This window comes from Alligator sinensis, unplaced genomic scaffold (assembly GCF_000455745.1).
Source record: "Alligator sinensis unplaced genomic scaffold, ASM45574v1 scaffold330_1, whole genome shotgun sequence".
Taxonomy (NCBI): domain Eukaryota; kingdom Metazoa; phylum Chordata; order Crocodylia; family Alligatoridae; genus Alligator; species Alligator sinensis.
This window is the reverse complement of record NW_005842178.1, coordinates 1,884,088-1,905,156: the sequence shown is the minus strand read 5'-3', so window position 1 is coordinate 1,905,156 and position 21,069 is coordinate 1,884,088. Positions and strand designations below refer to the sequence as shown.

Below are 21,069 nucleotides of genomic sequence, written 5' to 3'. Positions count from 1 at the left end.
AATCTCCCCCAGCCCTGCCCCACAGCCCCCAAGCCCCACTTACCTCTAGGATCCAGGGGCAAAGGGCATGTCTCCACGGTGGCAGCACTTGCCCACAAAGCCCCCCCACCCCGCATGCAGCTGCCACCACCACACACTGCCGTGGAGCCATGCAACCAGCTGTGGGGCATGCCGCTGCATGCAAGCCCCCCATTTCACCCCCCAGCCGGGCAGCACATATGTGGCCCGCACACGGTGGTTGCCACCGCACTGCTGCTGCTGTGCCCTGGTTTTGTAGATAAGCGGCGCATTCAGGTGGCCGTGGGATGGTAGCACAGGGCGCAGTGTCAGTCGTGGTGGCGGCCTCCATGTGCGAGCCTCCTGTCAGGCTGGCCGGCATGTGCGTGGCCCACAGAGTGGCACCCCTGCCCTCACCCCCCAGTCCTGCTCCTGCGAGTGGGCACAGGGGCACACTCCCACTTCTTGATCTACCCCCCAGCACCTTCCCTTTCCCCCACCCTGCCCCGTCCCTTCCCCCTACATACACTTTACCTGCTGGGGTGGGTGGCAGTGTCTGTGGGTATGGTCTGGGGGACTGTTGTGTGGGGCATCAGGAGGGCTGTTGAGACCAGGGGGGTGGGGAGGGAGGGCACCAGCAGCACTGGGAGGGGCTGTGGAGGGCCTTTAATTTTTATCATGGATTTTGGGTTTTTAACCGGAGAATTTGCAATTTTTAATCAGAGAAAACCAGGATCCCTGGTGATTACTCACACATGAACCCCACCAGCTGCTGTTGTTGCTGCTTAGCAGACAGACTCAAGTGACTGTCTGCAGTGGGATCCCCTACCCTTTCGGGCTCCTGAATGGCTGGGGACTTCCCTGGGTCCTAAGATAACTTAGGATAAAATTTGTTTCTCCAACATGGTCATAACACACATTTTCTGTCCACTTAGCATCTAACACTGTGTGATTTTTCTGAAAATTCTCACCACTGTTCTGGTACAGTAATGGAAGCTCTTGCAGAGCTTCAGTTTTCACCACTGTGCTGTCTAACTTTAAGGCAGAGTTAGAGAGAACTTAATCTACACTAGTTTTACCACCACTGCAACCACTGTGAGCGTTGGACTTCCTGTAAAGTACAGATAAGGCCACAGAAAAGAAGAAGCCATGTTATAACATGGTTTGAATACTCCATGTTTCCCAGTCATATCTTAATGTTAACTCAGTGGACAGGGGTTATTAAATCAAACACAAATTGATAAATCATAACATATATTTGAAGTGACTGTATTATAGCAAAAGCTACAGACTTGACAAAGCTGTAATGCAAAACTTCCAAAGCAATGTTAAACCAGCACTTATTTTAGCTGGATGAAACAGAAGTCATTCCAAATTAGCATTCCCCTTCTACCCCGTGTTTACTGCATGAAGAAAAAGATCTGCTTACCAAACACTCCTGTACTTTTTGTAGGACTGCATTCTTTTTGTGGGAGTCCAGAATTAGAAGATCCAGTTCAGTCTTCCCCAGACTTATCAGGAAAGGTACACACAAAGAGTCTGAAACTGATTCCAAATACTGAGCTCTGGAGAAAGAATTAAAGTGCTTCTGAGTTTGTAAAGATGGACCTCAGCTGTCCATAATGCCACAAGTCAAGTCTATGGTGATAGATTCTTCTCTGAGTTTAGCCCAAAGGGGATTGGAAGGATGTAATGTTTTAAGTGCTCCATGTACCTTTAAAATGCTCTAGAAAATGAGCGTACAGATGATACACAATACTGGAGCACCACAAATTGTCTTATATCATATAAAAATTATCTTGGATGAAAAAGGAACAACTCTGAAGTGCTTCACTGTGACATGCTAAGAGAGGACAGAAAGCATAGCCAGGTAGGTGAAGACATTCTGCTGTGAGCTGGTGAGTGGAATCAGTACCTCATGGTGCCTCTCCAAGAGAGATGAGGGCAAGAAGACAGTATGTGTCTACAGTATTTTCCACTCCTGATGGTTAGACGAGACCTCCTGAGGTGAAACTGAACAGTCCTACTATGAATGGAAGCAGCAAGCAAAAGCCTAGGGGTCAAATACCCACAAGACACTGCTGCTGTTGTCCTAACCCTAGGCTGGGGATCCAGCTCTGTCCCTAATACTAGGCCACCAATGCTATCAGCTCCAACCCTAGCCCTCCTGGCTTCAACCTTAACCCTAGATGGGGTTGAAGTGATGGGAGGTGGCTATTGGCCAGGCCTCCAAACCTATTCCAGGTCTTTCTATAAGCCACAACTTTAGGCCAAAGTTGGAGAACCCTAGCAGACAGAAACCTAACCCAAGAACAGATAGCCCTATGGAGCAGGACTCTACTCTTTTGTTGGGGACCCCATCAACTGAAGTCTTAAGTCTAGATATGGGACTTCTACCAGTAGGCATCCTACGCCTCTCTTGGGAAGTGTTACTGTTTCTCAACCCTAATTCTAGCCTGGAGGACCCTACTGGCACCAACCCTAACCCCAAGCTAGGGGGGGTCCCACCAGCCCTAGCCCAAACAGTAGCCCACAGGCACCTACCATTCCCAGAGGGAATAAAGCAGTGGGGAAAGACTCCCTGCACCTTCCCCAGACTGGGGTCACCTTGGTATAGGGAAGTGTGGAGAGCACTGCCCTGCAGCTCCCTTCACTCCCAGAGAGCAGTGACCAAATATAAACTTCCAGGGGACATGAATTTCAGCTAGCATTAGTGACCTACTTATAAAAACTATCATTTGCTTGAGTCATCAACTCCCCTATTAGTACATAGTTAAATTAAAGCAAAAACAGATGAAAAAAGCCTGAATATATTGCTTGTATGTAACAAGAGTGACTTACGGAAGAACTGATAAGAGGAAGGGGGGGATAGACGTGTTGGAGTCCATCCAAAATTTCCAAGCCAAACAATTAACCTAAAAAAAAAGAAATATTTACAAATTAGACACTTGTGAATTCTGAGGAAAAATGCACATATGTTTTATCTATTACATCAAATGAATCAACATATGTAGATCTGTGTGTACTATCGTTGTACATTGTTTTCATGTACATAGCTCCTACAAAAATGTTTGAAGTTGTCTCTTCCTAGGTACCAGAGATGAAAACTCCCATGTTGGGAAGCATGCAAGTGTTTGTATTACACAACAGATTATTCTTGAGTTAGCTGCAGTTCAAGAATGAGCTGTAGAAAGTTTTCTGCAATTCACTCTTGAACAACAAATGTTATACAGAAAGACACACACATAAAGATTGAATTTTATTCATGAATTCATCTGGCTCTGATTTACCTACTTTACATAATCTGATATACCACTGGTATATGATCTAATTTATCAGTGGTATATCAGATTATATACTGGGGTTACCAAATTTTCTAATCCTTTTAGCCACAAACCTACATCTCACCGGGATGAGAACCACAAGATACAATACTTGAGATACACGTGCCCCAGAGTCAACTATCAGCAGATAATGCCCCAACTTTTCTTTTATCAGAAGCCATATTTAAACTGTCCAGAAGTTGTGTGTGGCTTCTGAACTGTGGTATGCAAGAAAGTTAAACACATATAATATTAACCTGTGTTAAACACATACTATAATATTTCCAGTTTTACCTGATACGGAGAAAGCAACTCAAGATGCTTTTCAAAGAGCCTGAAGTGATTTAAAAAAGAGTCTGTGCTCATCCTCTCAATCTGTTGGCAGGTTACTCCTTTCACCAACTGCCCTGTACTGATAGAAGAAAACCCAACAAATCTGGATCTTTGGATTAGGAAAAACTCTCACTAGGAGGGTAATAAAACACTGGAACAAGTTACCCAGACAGGTTGTTGAATCTCCATCCTTGGAGGTTTTTAAGACCCAGCTAGACAAAGCCTTAGCTGGGATGATCTAGTTGGGGATGGCCTTGCTTTGAGCAGGGGGTTGGACTAGATGGCCTCCTGAGGTCCCTTCGAACCCTCATTTTCTCCGATTCTATGATCTCAAGAACACGTTAGCATATCTAACAGGGAATCTTCAACTCTTCTCATTCCACAGCTCAGCTTTCCAGAAAGAACCTCCTCTGGATACCTCTTCATCCCCCCTCCTTCCTTGTGCCATTCTTTGAGAATCCTTTAGGCAGCAGAAAGCAGAGTTGAGCCTACATTTGCAATATTCTGCTTATGAACTCTGAACTACCCAAAGCTTTTTGGGATGTTCTGATCTAGGCACTGGATTTAGGGGCCCCTAAAGTGAAGTGCTTGGGGCCTCAGGGGATGAAAGGTATCATTCTCATAAGATTTTACATTTATATAACAGAGGATATTTCACTTCGCTGTCAGAATGATGGCAAACAAGGCGTAAACCATGTTTCACTGGCAATGTAGAGTAGACTAATATCCATACCTTAAAAGGTCAGCAGGAGCTGTTTTCTTAGACAATAATTCATACAGATACAAGGCCTGAAATTAAAAACACATGAAAGTGGCTCTTGGGTAATAAGTTTGATAGCTAAAGGAACTGCTGAATGTTTCTGGCACATTCATCTTTTTTATGAACATTAAATGCACTGATGACATCCAACTCGTTGCACCCTAGAACACTTATTGGCAGGGGTAAATTTTATTAGTGACTTAAGGAATGGTGTACTGTGTAGATGGTAGACTTTGTTACATCTGGAATCATGACTAGTCAGATACACAAATGTCAAATATGTAGCATAGGAGGGAGAAGAAATGTGTGACAGAATCATGATGATTTTTGTGCTTGGCCCACTCAAGTTTATCCTTACATAAAGATTGCTTTATAATGCTGCTCAGCTCCTAGGCACACTGGGCTGCATTAGTCAAAACATATTTAGACCGATTTTAATTCACACTGGTGAAACATGGCCGGTCACTGTAAGCAGTGGAGAATTCTTAAAGCAAAATGACTAGACTAAGTGTTTCATTGCGTCTCTGAAGAAATCCCCACTGGGTACCACTGGAACTACTCATTACCTGGCTCCTCCTCAATTCTTTTTCTTTCATCATTGAAGAGTTAAAACCTGTTTCCTTCCATAAAGCCGAAAGAGATACTTCTTTAAAAAAAGCTCCTTGTATATCTGTGACTGATGAAGGAAAATCTCTAGGTGCAATCATCTAATAAAAAGGCAAAGTAATTATAGTTCTCAGAGCTTATACCTGAACAAGATGATTTTTTCATTACAGTGTTGCATTATCTTAAGAGGTTTCAAGGAAAGACACATTTCATTATTCAAAGATTATGAATAATCAAATTAAAGTGAGGTAACAGGAACAATTAAGAGGGGACAGGGACTGTCTCCCCCTGCTATTAACCCATAGTAAGAGAACAGTAAATCAGGGAAACATAGCTGTTTCATCTAGGGATAAGCTGCTCTGATCTCTCACTCACCAGTTCAGAGCAGACAAATGGGCAAACCGAGACTCACTGAGCATCTGCTGTTCTGCAGTGAGATCCTGACTCCTGTTAACTCATTTTAATTTGATTGTTGATTCATACTCCAAAATTAAATCATGTTATAGCATGATAGAAGGAAGAGTTTATAGCCTTTGAAACTTAACTGATGCTTAAGAGAAAATTGAATAGGAATAATGTTGTTACATCAGTTCAGAATATAGCCCAAATCCACATATGAGTGCCAGTTTATATCTTTTTGTGCATGTGTGGTCCTTCCTTGAACATTAGGGCTGGTGAGGATTGGGTCTGAACACACAAGAGATCATAGTTACCTTACTAAGGATGCCATGTTGTTGAGCAGGTGATAAATCAGATGCATACTGAGATAAAGTGCCTCTAATCACCTGAGAGAGTTCCTTTGGGTTCATGCTGTAGAATGACTGGGTGCTAATTCCAGTCACCAAAGCACCCATTTGACTAATGTTATGGAATGATAAAACCTACATGGAGAACAGAACAAACAAAATGGGAAGTTTTCTTATCTACAAACTGTAAAAATCCCTAATGTTAAATTACTTTTAATGCTAGACATGAAATACATTTCTTGTTTAAGATGCAGTTTTCAACTTCCTACTCTTTGCAATGTGTAACCTGCAGTAATAATTCTCAAAGTGCAATGTACACGGAAGAGTGAGCAGAACAAGGCACTGAAAATGTGCCTCCATGCTGCATCAGGTTATATTTTAGGGGTTATATTTTTTTTAACTTAATTTAAACAACATTTTCTGACCATCTCAGTCACAGCATTACCAAAACATTTGCCTGTGAATGAACTAGAAAGCAAAACACTTTGTGGCTCCTAACCTGTTTCAAATCAGCAGCTGTGGTTGAGCAATGGCTGTTGCGCTTTGGTTGCTTTCATCAAATATGACTGACATCAGAGAAATCCCAAACATACCTTTTCGTGAGTGAGGTATTTGCTGGATAAAACCATAATTTGGTCTTTAGCCCATCCAGAGACTTGGTTTAATGTTGAAATAGCATTATGCACAGCTGCAGGTGACAAGGATTCCAGCTGACCTGAAGTCAGCCCAACCACTGCATCTGACAGAGACCCAAGGGTATCATTCAAAGTCTGGTTTTGCATGGCAATGTCCAGCAGTTGAGCTTTGAGCTAAAACAAGAAAAAGTAGAAGCAGAGCAGGGAAATTTGCCAAGATCCTGTTTCCACCATGCTCAGAGGCGTTTTGGAATAGGCATCAGCATTAGAAGCACGCTCTCAGCAAGAACCCATTTTGCAGAAGGATTGTAGTAGAACCACATTTTGTATAAGAATATGCGAAATGAGAAAACAGGCTAAAAAAAAAAAGATCTGGGAAAAGCATCAATGAGCTTCTATCCTCTGCATTACACAATCAAGTACTTGTTCTTGCATTTCCTAGAGGTGAGTGACATTTCACTTTGGACTGTAAAGAAACAATCTCCCTGCCTCTTTCCAGGATCAGATTATCCATGAGAGTTTACGGGAGAATAAACAGCATACACACCTTGTGAACTTCAGCCTGGAAGCCTCTCAGGTGATTGCATTTGATCATCTGGTGAAGTAAAACCCGAGCCACAGTGGCTTCCATCTCTCCCATATCATCATAAAAGCAAACCAACAAGCCTAACCTGTATGAAAGACCAGCCAGATATGTGAGGTAATACCTGGGGCAGTGAAATACAGCATGAACATCTCTCCTGTGCTCAAACCTTCCCAATCACATCTGCTTGTCACCAATATCTTTAATTGTAATCTTTAAAATTCTGAAAGTTCTGAGACTTGGTTATGAGAGAGGTACCCATCTCACTACACTACTCTGAGCTCCATTAAGTTGGGAAGTGATCATTGTGAGAACTTAAAAGACTCAGTATGTCATGGGAGGATCCTCTGCATAAAGACTCCGCTTCTGGAATCTGTTCCCTTTGCAGGATTTTGAGCATAATTTTTAATTTAAAAAGGATAAAGGACAGGGGTGTAGGTGGTTAGACTGATTCTGAACAACTGCCTGGAATGATCCTTGGGTCGCAGCTGGGATTTCAACACATTCTATGATTAAGTGAAGTCTTGGAGCAGGTGCTTAGAGCACCTGTACTTCACTTCAGACCACAGCCAGAGGTTGTTCTACTGGATGTAAACACATTCACCACCAGCTGTAGGAACATCCAGCTGATCTCCCACAAAACCACAACAGCATGCTTTCTTATGCTGTGTCTACTCCCCTCCCCAACATAGCTGTTTTCACTGGAAGGGGGAACAATGTTGAACAGACTACATCAAACATGCCTCTATCTCCTGGTGTGAGAAGCATACACAGCTGTGCAGGTACAGCTGGGAATAAAACATCAACTACTCTTCTGGCTTTGTTTGTGTCATGGCCAACCTCCCATATCAGAAACACAAAACAATTCAAATACAGTTATTGCGAGTGAGGGTTGCAATATGTTTTCCCTAATTAAAAATAGAGAGGGACTTTTTTTCTTAATTGTTGTACAAGGGTCAGCAATCTATGGCCCAATGGAGGCAGGGGGCTGTGGTGGTATTCAGTGGCAGGGGGCTTTGTCCATGCTGCTTTGCATCACAGCAAATTTCACTCATGCCACACCATGATCAGGTGTTGGGGAAAAGTGGCAGCGACTGGGTCCTAGCACCAGTTGGACCTGAGTTAGGTCATTCTGGCCCATTTCCAGAAAACATTGCCAGCTTCTGGTATAGACTGTTGCATTTGGTATCACCCAGGGTTAAGTCTACTGGGGAGTTTTGTTAATACAGAAAAAACCCCTATCTACAGTGTTTAGGAACATCACGTTATGAAACAGCCATCTCCAGGCACTCGTTGATTGTAGGACTTCAGCTATCAGGTGGACAGGATGTTCCTATGCATGTGCACTGCCCACAGGGGTATATTTGACTTAATGGCTCTATTACAATAATGGCAAAATATCAGCGCTGTGGAGCATTTTCTACCGCTCTCCTTTACTCTGTCTCAGCACTTGGTCATCAGAAGAATAAAAGCTGATGGCAATATCCTGAGGGATACCCAGGATGGGTTTGTTGTGGGTAGGTCTTGCTTGACCAATCTCATTTCCTTTTACGACCAGGTGACCTATCACCTGGACAAGGGGGAAGAGATTGATGTTGTATATCTTGACTTTAAAAAAGCCTTTGATCTGGTATCCCATGATCACCTCTTGGCAAAACTGGCTAACTGCAGCCTCGACCTCACCATGATCGAGGACCCAGAGGGTGGTGGTTGACAGAAGCCAATTGTCTTGGTGCACGTTCACCAGTGGGGTCCCTCAAGGCTCTGTCCTAGGGTCTATACTGTTTAACATCTTCATCAATGATGTGGACATTGGTGTCAGAAGCGGGCTGGCCAAGTTTGCCGACGACATCAAACGCTGGGGTAAAGCATCCACACCTGAGGACAGGAGGGTGATCCAGGCAGATCTTGACAGGATCATGAAATGGGTGGATGAGAACCTGATGGTGTTTAACACCAAAAAATGCAAGATTCTCCACCTTGGGAGGAAAAACCTGCAGCATGCTTATAGGCTTGGCAGTGCTATGCTGGTTAACACTACAGATGAAAGAGTTGGGGGTCATGATTGACCACAAAATGAACATGAGCCTTCATTGCGATGCTGCAGCTAGTAAAGCGAGCAAAACGCTGGCTTGCATCCATAGATGCTTCTCAAGCAAATCCTAGGATGTCATTCTCTCGTACTCAGCCTTGGTGAGGCCAAAACCTGAAGCCCGTTTTTGGGGGCAATCTGGTGGCCACCTATACGTTTATCAGGGGTGCTCATCAGGGTCTGGAGGGAACGTCTGTTCACCAGAGCACCCCAAGGGATGACAAGATCGAACGGTCATAAACTCCGCCGCAACCAATTCAGGCTGGACATAAGGAAGAACTTATTTTCTGTCCGAGCCCCCAAGGTTTGGAATAGACTGCTGCCAGAGGCGGTTCAAGCATCCACTTTGAATGCCTTCAAGACACATTTGGTTGCTTATCTTGCTGGGATCCTATGATCCCTGCTGACTTCCTGCCCATGGGGCAGGGGGCTGGACACAATCATCCTCCAGGGTCCCTTCCACCCCGAATGTCTATGAAACCTATGAAAAATTAACAACAAAAGTGGCCACGATAGCCACTCTCATAGGATGGGAACTATGGAGTGTAACTGTGACATATGGACAGATATATAGTGCATCTGAGTCACAAGCCTGGTAAAAATGTGAATTGCAGATCAGATGAAATAGTCTGCACTTCCCTTAACAACAATTTGCGCAGCAGCATAACAAACTACTGTGTGAGCAGCCCACTGGCATTCATAGGACACCATCATACTTGCATACAAATTGGAGAAATATCTACAACCTCACTTTTATAACAAGTAGTTACCATCTATCTGATGCATTACTGCACAGCCACCACAAGCTCCACATCCCCTCTGGGATTGGTAGGACTGTATAACATTACTTCTGAAAAGTAAAAGTGCATTTTAAATCATCAGTATGGTTAAAAGGAGTAATATAAAATAAGTGTGTTGTAAGAATGGAATATGTTAAGGATTATGGAGCATGACATTCCTCCAATTTGGATGAAATTGGCCTCTATGAGCAATAAACCATATGAGCATTTCACCCATCATTTTTTACACAGAAATACAAATTCTCCTTTTGCTTAGACCTATGTACAACACTAATAGCTCCACTGAAATCAGTGAGTTATACCACTGTAATCAGAGGAGAACTGAAGCCATAAGGAGTATTCTTTATCAATTTGAAAACCCCAAGAAATTCCCCAAGGAGCTGCAACTAACTTCAGATAGTGGTGTCTGGGGAATAAATAGGACCATTTATATGACAAAATGTAATGTAAATGGAAAGGAACAGCACTTTCTGGCAGGTGGTTCATGCTAACCAAGCATTTATGAGGAAGAAAAGTTTATTTTCTCTCTCATTCTTTATTTTATTATTGTTAAAGTGAATTTAGTGCCAGTTTGACAGCCCTGAAGATGGATGTCCTCTGCATACAGAACTGCTGCAGGATAGGAAACAACGCATCCAAATGTAACTCAAGACTACTCAGAAGGCTCCCTCCTCTAGCAGGGAAGGGAGATCATTTTTTCTACCTATTCATTTTTTAGCCTCTCTGGTGAGGATGGTAATATGGGTGCCAAATGATGTTCCTGGTTGTGGGGAGAGTGAAGGGAAAGTCCCTCCTGAAAGTCTTCCTGTCAAGTAGCCCCCTTGGCAGCACCACTTGCAGTGGTTAGGCAAGTGATGCAACTTACTTTCTGCTAAGCTGCTTTATTTTACTGAACATCAGTCTCCCAGCTCCCCAACACCATGTTTATCTGTCTTGTTCAGCATCTATATTGTAACTGCTCGAGAGCAGGGGTGTTATTGGTTGCTTGTCAGCACAATGACTGGGGTTCCTAGAAATTGCTGTGATGTCACCAATAATCCAGATATGCGTCTACTAGGTAGCTGGAGTGAGATCAGTACAACCAGCTCCAAAGTCCATGAGATTCCAATGACTTTCAGTTATTATTAGCCAAAGCTGGATTTTAACCACAAACCCAGGAGTAAAAGATTCTATAGCTTTAGCTGTCTCAGGAGTAATGCAGTCCCCAATTCCCCTCTCCTGTTCATCAACTTCCCTTAAAGACCATTTTCAAAGACAACCAAAAAATAAGTCTTGCCTGTAGATAGTTGAGGTGTTTCTCATATCAAATCCTGATGAGTTTATTCTTTCTAGAAAAGCCTGTGCAAGTTCTGGTGTGATATCATATACTGTATCCAGCTGTTTTGTTGCATTGTCATAGCTAATGAATTGTTTAATCTAATTTGTTCAAACAAAAACATGTATCAGTAATGCAAAGGAATCAAGCGCATTAACATACAAGTTCAATATTATAAATGACCTGCCTCCATTCACATTATGAAGTTAGCACAAAGAACAATCCAGATAATAAACGGTTTGGGAAGACAAAGATGAGCAGTTCTCGCTTGCTCATACATATTTTAATTTAGTGTCCCTCACTCCTAAATAATTTAGTGTCTGCTTAATATGGGGCCTCATCCTATAATCCTTAATATATGGAACTCCTGGTGTAGTACATTGACATTTAAAAACAGAAAGATCACAAGAAAAAGGTAATGGCAGGGGGACACAAAGAACCTGGGGATGTTATACATTTCTGAATTCTAGGAGAAGGAAGGGGTTGTTTGGTTGACAGCTGATCTGGAATGGCTTTGAATTTACCTAACTGAAATTAGATACACTCATCTTCATTTTTTTAGCTTGCACTGTAATCATTCTGGCTGCAAATTGCATCACTGGAAAACTAATACATTCAAAACTCATTCTGCTACTTACTTCAGTAAGACTAATTTTCATAATTTCTTCTAATGGAAGATGTACCATATATCTTCCCAAAATCCATAGGTTTTCTGCACTGACCCAAGAGGCTGACTCATTTAACTCTGTTTTGTACAAATAAATGCTCATTAAAATATAAACAACACATTTTTAATTTTTGTTATTCATTATATTCAGTTCTTTCTGTTGGGTAGTCAAAGGAACTCTAAGGTCAGAAAGCACTGCTATAGTTTCCTCTCTAAGAGTAGACACTGCCCAGCTGTAATTAAGTTTTTTTATAAAAACAATGTTATAAGCTCTCGTAGAAAAGCACTTGTAAATGTTTTAATTTTCAATATATTATTTGTGTGTGCACCACTTGTAAATGTTTTAATTTTCAATATATTTTATGTGTGTGCCCCTAGCCATGCTAGTACCTGAGAATCTAAAAAGTGAAATTGACTATTTTTATCTTCTAAACCAAACAAAATGCCAACATAAATGGAGAGTGTATTACAATATTTATGAAATTCAGTTTTCATAAGCCAATGTGTTATTTGGTAACAGATGTAAAGCAAGAAATATTATACTACTTATTTCTCTCTCATATATACATACACACACACACACCATTATGATAGTATCCCTTCAAAGGGACAGTCTATATTCTAGGACTATATAGAACGTTGTCATTGTTTACTGAACCCATATGAATTGTAGGATCATAGGAAAGTAGAGCTGGAAGGGATCTCACAAGGTCATTTAATTCAGCCCCCTGCTCAAGACAGAGAAAGTACTAGAGAAAGTACAAAATATTTAATACAGTGAAAAATGATAAAGATTCAAAGAACACTTCTCCAGTACACCACTACTAAGTGCAGTTAGACAGAAAATGAAGTCAAGATGTTTAAGTGCTTCACTAACTCAGGCTCCAGAACACTAGGGAGATGGTGATGCCCATTTAGTAAGTGGGGAAGACTGAGGCCTGGAAAGTAATGCTTAAATCTTCCCAAAATATCCACTCATTTGGGGTGCCAATGTTTGTATGCTCAACTTGTTGCTGATCCATCTGCAGAGGTGCTTTTCACCCACAACTCCACCTGACTTCAATAACCGTCATAAATACATTTAATTTTTCAGTATCTTGAACAAATCAAACTGTAGCTATCTCAAAACCAAAACAGACAGCATTAATGGAGACTTTTGGAAATGTAAGTTTAAGTGATTTGCGGTAAGATGCACACCAAGATAATTATAGAGATCAGAATAGATCCAAAGAGTCCTGGTTCCCAGTCCTTGCACTCTATGGAACTACACCCCCTCCTTGTCACCATGCAGAGCAAGAGACAGGTGGAGGGAAGAGACAGAAGAGGAAAAACAGGAGAATTCCTAATGTAATAGCCTGACTGCAGCATTTAACAGAAGCTCAAACTTGCAGTGAGCAGCAGTGGAGACTGTGATCCTTCACATCTCTCTTTGTTCTTTACAAATCAGGTAGAAAATGCAAACCACATAATCACCAGTTTCTGTAGCAACTGCCAGGATGCCTCATTTTTTAATAGCTTGGTATTTGTAACAGGAAACCCATGAGAATAGGCTGAGTTACATAAAGGCACCTCTCTCAAGGTATTATTCTGAGGCACTAAGGCAACCTGTCAACTCATGCTAATCCTGTGACCCCGCTACAGCTGTATGGGTCTGTTTGACACAGCAGGAAAGTATGAAACAGGCCTCTGTAGTTCAACCCCAAAAGGTACAGGTGGGGTAATCTCTGTCACCTGAAGTAGCAAAAATATTGGCAAGGCAGCCTCATTAATAACACACATGCATGGTGCCTTTCAAGACCCTTGCACTGTGGAGTTACAGAGGAAGGAGGTATTAAGTCTCCCTCCTCCCCCATGTTGTCTTCACAGTGCTGCCAATCTGCAGTGGTCAGGAGTGGGCAAGGGACTCTGACAGTCAACTTTTAAGACACACGTATGTCCTCACTGTGCCAGTATTTGCCATGCCTATTGGACAGGCTTTGTAGCTTGCACCGTGCTCCATGCTGCCATTACTAGGTTACTACCAGTTACTGAGATAGCAAGTTTAAAACTAGGCTGGATATATCTGTACTATGCTGCAGCCCTGACAGTGCTTCGCAGTCATTAGATGGGGCATTGTATACCTCAGTTACACTGATTTTTCTCAGGTGATAATTAAGAGTATTATTTAAGGAGGCATTTGTGCTAAAGGTACAAACCCATGTCTCAGGAAATCTGGACTCTTTACCAGTCTCCCACAGATGTGCTCTGTGACCTTAGGCAAGGAATGTGCCTCATTGTTGAATGGTGATAATGCCAGTGTTTTAAGGGGTGTAGGTTTTGAACCCAAAAGCTTGCTTAATAATTGTTTTCCAACTATTTAAGTTGGTCTAATAAAAGATATCAGATTCACCCAAAGAAACTTGTCTGCCTAGTGCTTTAAGGGTCATTTATTAGTGCTTAGGTCAGAAGATGTCACTGGAGCTGCATCTTGCTTCACTGGACATTTTTCTATTGGTTTCAATGGGAAGAGAATCAAGTCCTAAAAGAATACGATATTACTATGCTATATTCCTGGCAGGGAGTTCACCGATACCTTCCTCCTGCTGCTGTGGAGCCCTCTGGTGGAACGTGCGTTACACTGTCCCAGACTCCGGAACAGCGGCTGCCTCCGAGAGGCAGAACTTTAATAGCTGTGAAAAAATGTGTAAGACTCGGAGCAATGCCTATTTATTTTCCTTTGCTGCTTTTCTGACTGAGCCAGTGCCTCAGTCAGAACTTGCACAGGCTCCTGGGGTTTTTTGTATGCATTTGGCTAATGCATTTTCAAAAATAACCTATTTTTCCAAACAGGGCTTTGGAGGGAATATCACACCTGTGCAGACATCTTACACAAGAACTATGCACCATGTTAAGTCCTATTTAAGATTTGCAAAAATAACTAAAATGGTGCATAGTCCTTGTGCCTAGCCTCATGCAGAAGGGTTGGAGACTACTAATGGAGAATAAGCACATTGGAGAAAAGTATACCTGCTGTGCCGCAGTAGAGAAAGAAATGTTGCTATAAATTGCAGTGATGAAACAGTTGGTAAAAGGAATACCTTTAACCCAACTCTTATCATAACACTAAAAACTTCATTAATGCAATAGGAACCCTTTTGCTGGCCATTTTTTTCTGAGAGATAAGGAAAAAAGGTAAGTTCTACTTAGATTCAACATACCACTGGCACTGTACGATTTTTGTAAAATCTGTTTCATCCAGTCATACAGAGCTCTTTGTGCATTTGCTGTTGTTTTGTCATAGAGGTCCTTGAATACGACAGATCTAAATGAAACAATGATGTATGCAAATTATTTGATGAATGGAATCTTTTTTAAATGGTACAGATGTGCAAGCACACTTTCAAAGCAGCAAAAATGAATGAAAACTAAACACCTGGAAACCACAGCCACTATATATCAAACTCATTTAGGAAAAATATATTAATCAGAAACCAAAATTAATTATTAATTGTTTTCATTGAGAAATAAATGGCTTACAAGTTTCTGAAAGCATCTTCCTGAAGATCTTTTGGGAGGTTGCTAATGATAGCAGGTTGAAGATAGCTCACTGAAGATACCCGCAAAATCTGGCTCAGTATATCCACACATTCCATAGCACTCAAAGTCACAAAGCATTTTTCCAGTGTAATAAGGAACAATGTCCTGTTTATTCCCGGGCTTTGAAAAACTCTCTCTCTAATCCCGTCCAAATCCAGAACAACACTTCCCAATTCCTGCAGGTATCAAAGGGTTAAGAGAATATATTTCTTCTGATAATCAATTTAATATAGTATTCATTTCTGAGGCGTGACAAGAAGCACTATAGAAATAACAAGCTACTGTTCTGAAATAGTGTAGCTGTAAAACACTGAGTCAGATTCCATTATTTGAGATTATTCTTTTCTACTATGGACTGAAGGCCTGATCGAGCCTCTCAGCAAAATGAAAAGCAGCATGAAGATGTATGTACTTGAGATATCGTGAAAGTCTTCAGCATAGAATGGTCAACTGTCCTTTTACTCATGTCCTGTCTCAAGAAGCCATTACCAAACAATCTCTCTCCAGAACTGAGTAAATATGAAGAAGCATACTGCAGGAACAATCTTATTGCAGCAAAATGATGGACTAATAGGTCATTTCTCCTCTCAAGAAGTCTATGGTTCTGAGACCAATATTTCAGGGCCAGTTCTAGGGAGCGTGACTTTGCACCACAGCAGTATCAATCCTAGTAGTTACTTGTCAACATAATGGGAGAAAATGACACTTGCAGCTCACCAGCAGAGACCTCTTGCTGACTGGTATTAGTTACAGAGCTTCCATGTAGACTGGGCACAGACACGTGCTCTGACAGTATGATCAGAATCACAAAGGCCTGAGTTAAGCAGACTCTCCAGTTATACTTATGCTGGCCACTCATCCAACGGGGAACACCTGTCATTACTCCAGGTCTGGTCTCAATCCCCGAAGGGAGGAGTGTGTTGTTAGCCTCTCTACCCAGTGAGAAAGGCTCTTTTTTCCATATCCAGGTGATGGTCCCAGTCCTGCAATGTGATTCCAAAATTCACATGGAGCCCCACTGACTTTGTTGGGACTTCATGGGGGTGAGTATAGATCACACTGCAGTATCAGGCCCTATGTTAGAAAGGATTGCTCTGTCTCATACCCAGCTGCTTGATCAATGTTTCCATCTTTCCACACACTGCCAACAAGATATGTAAGAGACCAGATGTTAGAGTGTGGGACATTCACTGTGAACCCCTAGCCTGGCCTTTTTTCCATTTATCCAAGGCAGCTCTTACTTTTCACATGCACTCTGTGTAAAGTGACTTACCAAATGATGCTTTTTGCTGCTGAAGAGAAATTTCATTGCAGTTTGAAACTGCTGATGATCAGTCTGTTGAAAATCTGACAGCAGTTGTTTGGGCTGGTTTAAAAGATTCTCCAAGTTGTTTTTTATAGAAATCTATAAACACAGAGAAACACACACATACATTTATAATCTAAATGGTGTTATTACTAACTTAATCTTTTACTCCCTGACAACTTTGTGTAAATAGAAGTAGGGACATATTTCAGCACATCACCTGCAGGGTACAGGACCAGGGCTCCTAGTACTTACCAGGTTGAAAGGCACAATCTCTTACATCATTTTGAAAATAAAGAATATGAAGGACTTTGCCTATTAAGGCTAAATTGAAAAAAATACACAACTGGGTATGGGGAAAAGTGTGTGCCAAGGTATTAGGCTAAAAGCCACTTTCTCCCCTTATACTGTTTCCAGTTTAAAATCTCATACCTGTTCTGAAACTCTGAGAGGAAACAGAAAGCATCACAAGACTGATCAGTGCTAGCACTTTGCCTTCACTTTTCACTGGGCTGAAGGAAGAATTTATGCTAATTTTTTACTGAACTCTTTGACAATTAGCTTGAAGTTCAGGTTGCAACTATTTTGTTGTTTTTGTACAGAAAGATATCCATTGCATGCAGGACACATTTAGTTTTCTTAGAGCTCTAAATACCTTTTGCTCCAGGAAGACCAAGACTGACTAATGCTGCTTTAAAACACTAACAAAACTAATCTGAATAAGCAAATGTTAAAAATCATTAGAAGCAGAGAAGTATATTGCCTTTTTCTTAATGAACACAGCAATATGAGTGATGAGGTAGCCTGACTTTTTTGGGTGCACAAGTAGTTCTATCATTTACCAATGATATAATATGACTATGTATTACTGAAAACATTATTAATGTACGACCTACTGCTGGAATACAGCTGGCTCAGAGGGGAGTATAAATCCTTAAAACGCTTTATCCTTATACAAATTGTTTCATAGAGTTAAACAATTAATGATGTTTTCTAATTTATGCTGTAATCTAATAACTAGTAATAAATTGAAAGCTTCACTTTAGGTAAAATTCTAACCAGAACCTCAGCTCCATTGACTTCAAAAGAGCTATATCATTTTCCATCACATTAGGATCTGGCCCTTCAGGCTGCACCCCCCCTACATCAGTGATTACCTTGTACACTAAATTGTCCTGTAAATTTTATTTCCGAATTCGTTATAACCCTTCATTTCTACTTAAGATCAACAAGCCCTATGTACTTAACTACTCACCGGAGTCATCAATAAGTACTTTAAACTCATAACAGAGCTCTTGTGAAAAACCCCAAAATTTAAATTAAAAACAAGACCTTAATATAAATCCCTTCAGATTTGGAAGAGCACTGGAACCCTAGGAAACTGCATGGCCACAGGCTTTGCAAGATGGAATTAGACCCCGCACTACACATTACAGATTATTCTTATTTGGGGGAGCAAATTCAGATCTAGTTTAGGAGGCTGCAACCCTACCAATGCCAATAAAGTTACACCCAATCAAAATTTGGCCACACATCAATTGTAATGATTGATGGGTGAAAGGTGAAAGTGTCTTCTGTAAGGTACTCTAATGTGATACATTCCCTCAGAAAGCAAGGCAAAGCACAGCTACCTGGGAGGGGAAGTTTTTCATTTTGGGGAGAAACAGTGTAGCAGAGTTGCTAAGCCATAAATATAGCAGAAAACTACATAAAAGCCTTCAGTGCTTTCCTGTATTATTGATGTCTTAATCCTTTACAAACTGCTGATGACCACAGAACACAAGTAGTCTATATTGCCCTGCTGTCTCATATAGACTTATTGGCCATCTTTAAGATTTAATTGCTGAATTTGGACTAAAGATACTAGTTGTCTTAATCTGTTTTTCCTTTTTCTTTGATAAGAATGTTTTGGTACATTAAAAAAGTACAAACCTGGAGGGTGCTAGTTGTAAATATAACTTCCTGATCATGGAAATAGCCCATAATTTTTTTAAGCATATCTGGTGTCCATGCATTAGTGCTGCAATGAAAAAAAGAATGTAAAATACCAATAAAACAACTATATAAAACTACATGAGTTTGTAAGAGAATATAAACAGACAACAGAAAAGCACTATTATCAGTTATGCCCATATTAATGGGGGGGCCTTTGTTCAACTTTGACAAAACAGGTTTACAAAAACTGCAGCCTGCTGAATGCAGTAAAAAAAGCTAGCTAACAAAAAGCTGTTGACATAAGGTAGCATTTATTTACAGCCTCATTCTTGTTTAGGCATAAGTAGTGGTAGTATGCCTGTTAAAAAGATATAAAACCATTGTCACTGTGGCTCTAAAATCATAATAACCTGATGTACCCATCCCATTCTAACCATAATGTTGTAATTCATATGTAAATTTAATATAGCTCATATTTACAGTACAGGATTATATTTATATCTGAGTTATAAATTACCTTTGAAAATGGAGTATATCCAGGAAAGCTAAACCAGAAAAAACAAATACAATGGATTATTATACTGTGCTATACTTGAAAATGTTTAAAAAATATAAAAAGGGAAAATTTTGCACATTACCATTAAGATATTTTCCAGCTATTACTTCCTCCTAAAGAGCAAAAATGATAAATATATATGTAACAATACCAGCATTTTTAGATTACAGAGTTTTGGTAGATGTATTAAATAGAAATACGTACCACAGCCTTGAGTAATAATGGAGGCAAATCTGTAACAAAGAATATAATTACTGACATTATACAGCTTTTCTTTTTTTTTTTTTAATTAGACAAACATATATATGTCCATGATAAAGTCAATTGATTTAAATGAATGCAGCTTTGGTCAAATGCATCTTTCGAGGTCCCTTCCAGCCTTAATGTCTATGAAATCTACAAGGAAACAGTACTAATAAAAATAGAGTTAGGGGTTTCCTCAAAGAAAAGTCAATACATTTAAATAAAATGTTACATACAACAAAGTGGGCAAAATCTTGGCTGTCATAACTCCAGGAAATTATAATAGAAGGGATTTGATACCATTTTGCCAATTGTAGTGTGTCAATTTTACTATACAACTTTTTTCAAAACCCACCTACTATTTCCCCAAACAAGATTTCTGATCTTACCTTCAGAGTTCTGACTACTTGCAATTTCCATGTGATTCATTACTAATAAGAACCATATCCACTGATTTTTGGACATTTCTCCTACTGTTATTAGAACCAGAAGATGCTTGGAGTGCAAAAGAAAATTAAAAAAAAATTAAAAAGTAAAAGTGAAAAGACAATTTTATACAACATTTTCAGTTATAAATTAAAGATGACACTGACCTACTAAGTTCAGAGATCAGAATTGCTCTAAGAAGGAAGAGTGGTTTGAATTTCAGATCTTAGTTTAGGCCCTTCTCCATTATATTAAGGGAAAAAGGGTAAATGCAAGTACAGTCTTAGTCATATCTTAGTCAGTCCTACCTACCTTATATTAGGTAGGTCTTTAATTTTACTTTCTATAGAATTTAAGTCATGTTCTAGCTAAAGGATGAACCCACTTTAATAAAAAGGAAATATACATCTTTGAAATTGCATACCACTTTTTATAGCTGTGGCAAAGTAAAGAGCCAGTGGGCCAATGGATTCTCAACTGAATAAGAGAACAAATCCTGACCAATCTGAAAAGTAAAACAAAGTTTGAAAGCATGTGACAGATAAACCATTCCTACTAGAATATCTCATGCACACATGACCCTTGAGAAACCCCTGTATGAAAGCCCCCACCAGATCCCTTGACTTCATACTATTGGGACATACTTCATGCAGGGCAAGCAATGGAGTAAGAACTAGTGAGAGAGCTCTGCAGGGAAGTATCCAAAGGAAGCAGGATATGGCTATCCTTCTCCTGGAATAAGAGTTTGCTTGTACTATACAGAAGTAGGTACAAGAGGAGCTGCCAAAAACTCCCCCTCCACAACAGGTCAGGCCCCTCATGGCAGGACACCTGCTTGACTTAAGATATTGTCCCATCTCTTCCCAAACCCACATCTGTGGCAATGAGGCAAGGAAAGCAAGAGAGTCCTGGAGAGCCGGAGAAGTAGGTCTGGAAGGAACTTCCAGAGGTCATCTACTTCAACCCCCTGCCTGAGGCAGGGTCATCCCTATCCAAACCATCTTGCACAACACTAATCAGAACTCTACACAACACTACCCTCAACCACTGGCAACGCGTAGGGGGTGTATGCAGGTGCATGTGCACTCCCTGAGATTAGCGGTGCACCCCCTGAGAAAAGCACTGCTGATGCTGATGGTGGCGCCTGTGGGCAGTCATCACTTGCCACTT

General features: G+C 40.8%; 1 protein-coding gene across 1 annotated transcript in view; it reads right to left on the bottom strand.

The window, feature by feature from the left end:
* OTOA (otoancorin) overlaps positions 1-19,930 on the bottom strand; it is a 55,377-nt gene extending 35,447 nt beyond the window's left edge. The window contains exons 1-20 of the mRNA XM_025207016.1: positions 19,863-19,930; positions 19,435-19,463; positions 19,313-19,343; positions 19,192-19,219; positions 18,672-18,759; positions 16,707-16,838; positions 15,374-15,609; positions 15,055-15,158; positions 11,829-11,935; positions 11,147-11,291; positions 9,406-9,430; positions 8,629-8,640; positions 6,948-7,071; positions 6,359-6,574; positions 5,733-5,900; positions 4,980-5,120; positions 4,387-4,442; positions 3,615-3,732; positions 2,839-2,912; positions 1,427-1,562 (exon numbers count right to left, since the gene is read on the bottom strand). Coding sequence (XP_025062801.1) covers positions 1,427-1,562; positions 2,839-2,912; positions 3,615-3,732; positions 4,387-4,442; positions 4,980-5,120; positions 5,733-5,900; positions 6,359-6,574; positions 6,948-7,071; positions 8,629-8,640; positions 9,406-9,430; positions 11,147-11,291; positions 11,829-11,935; positions 15,055-15,158; positions 15,374-15,609; positions 16,707-16,838; positions 18,672-18,759; positions 19,192-19,219; positions 19,313-19,343; positions 19,435-19,463; positions 19,863-19,902 — 2,010 coding nt within the window. The 5' untranslated portion in view covers positions 19,903-19,930. The remainder of the gene's footprint in view (positions 1-1,426; positions 1,563-2,838; positions 2,913-3,614; positions 3,733-4,386; positions 4,443-4,979; positions 5,121-5,732; positions 5,901-6,358; positions 6,575-6,947; positions 7,072-8,628; positions 8,641-9,405; positions 9,431-11,146; positions 11,292-11,828; positions 11,936-15,054; positions 15,159-15,373; positions 15,610-16,706; positions 16,839-18,671; positions 18,760-19,191; positions 19,220-19,312; positions 19,344-19,434; positions 19,464-19,862) is intronic.
* Between the last annotated feature and the right edge of the window lie 1,139 nt (positions 19,931-21,069).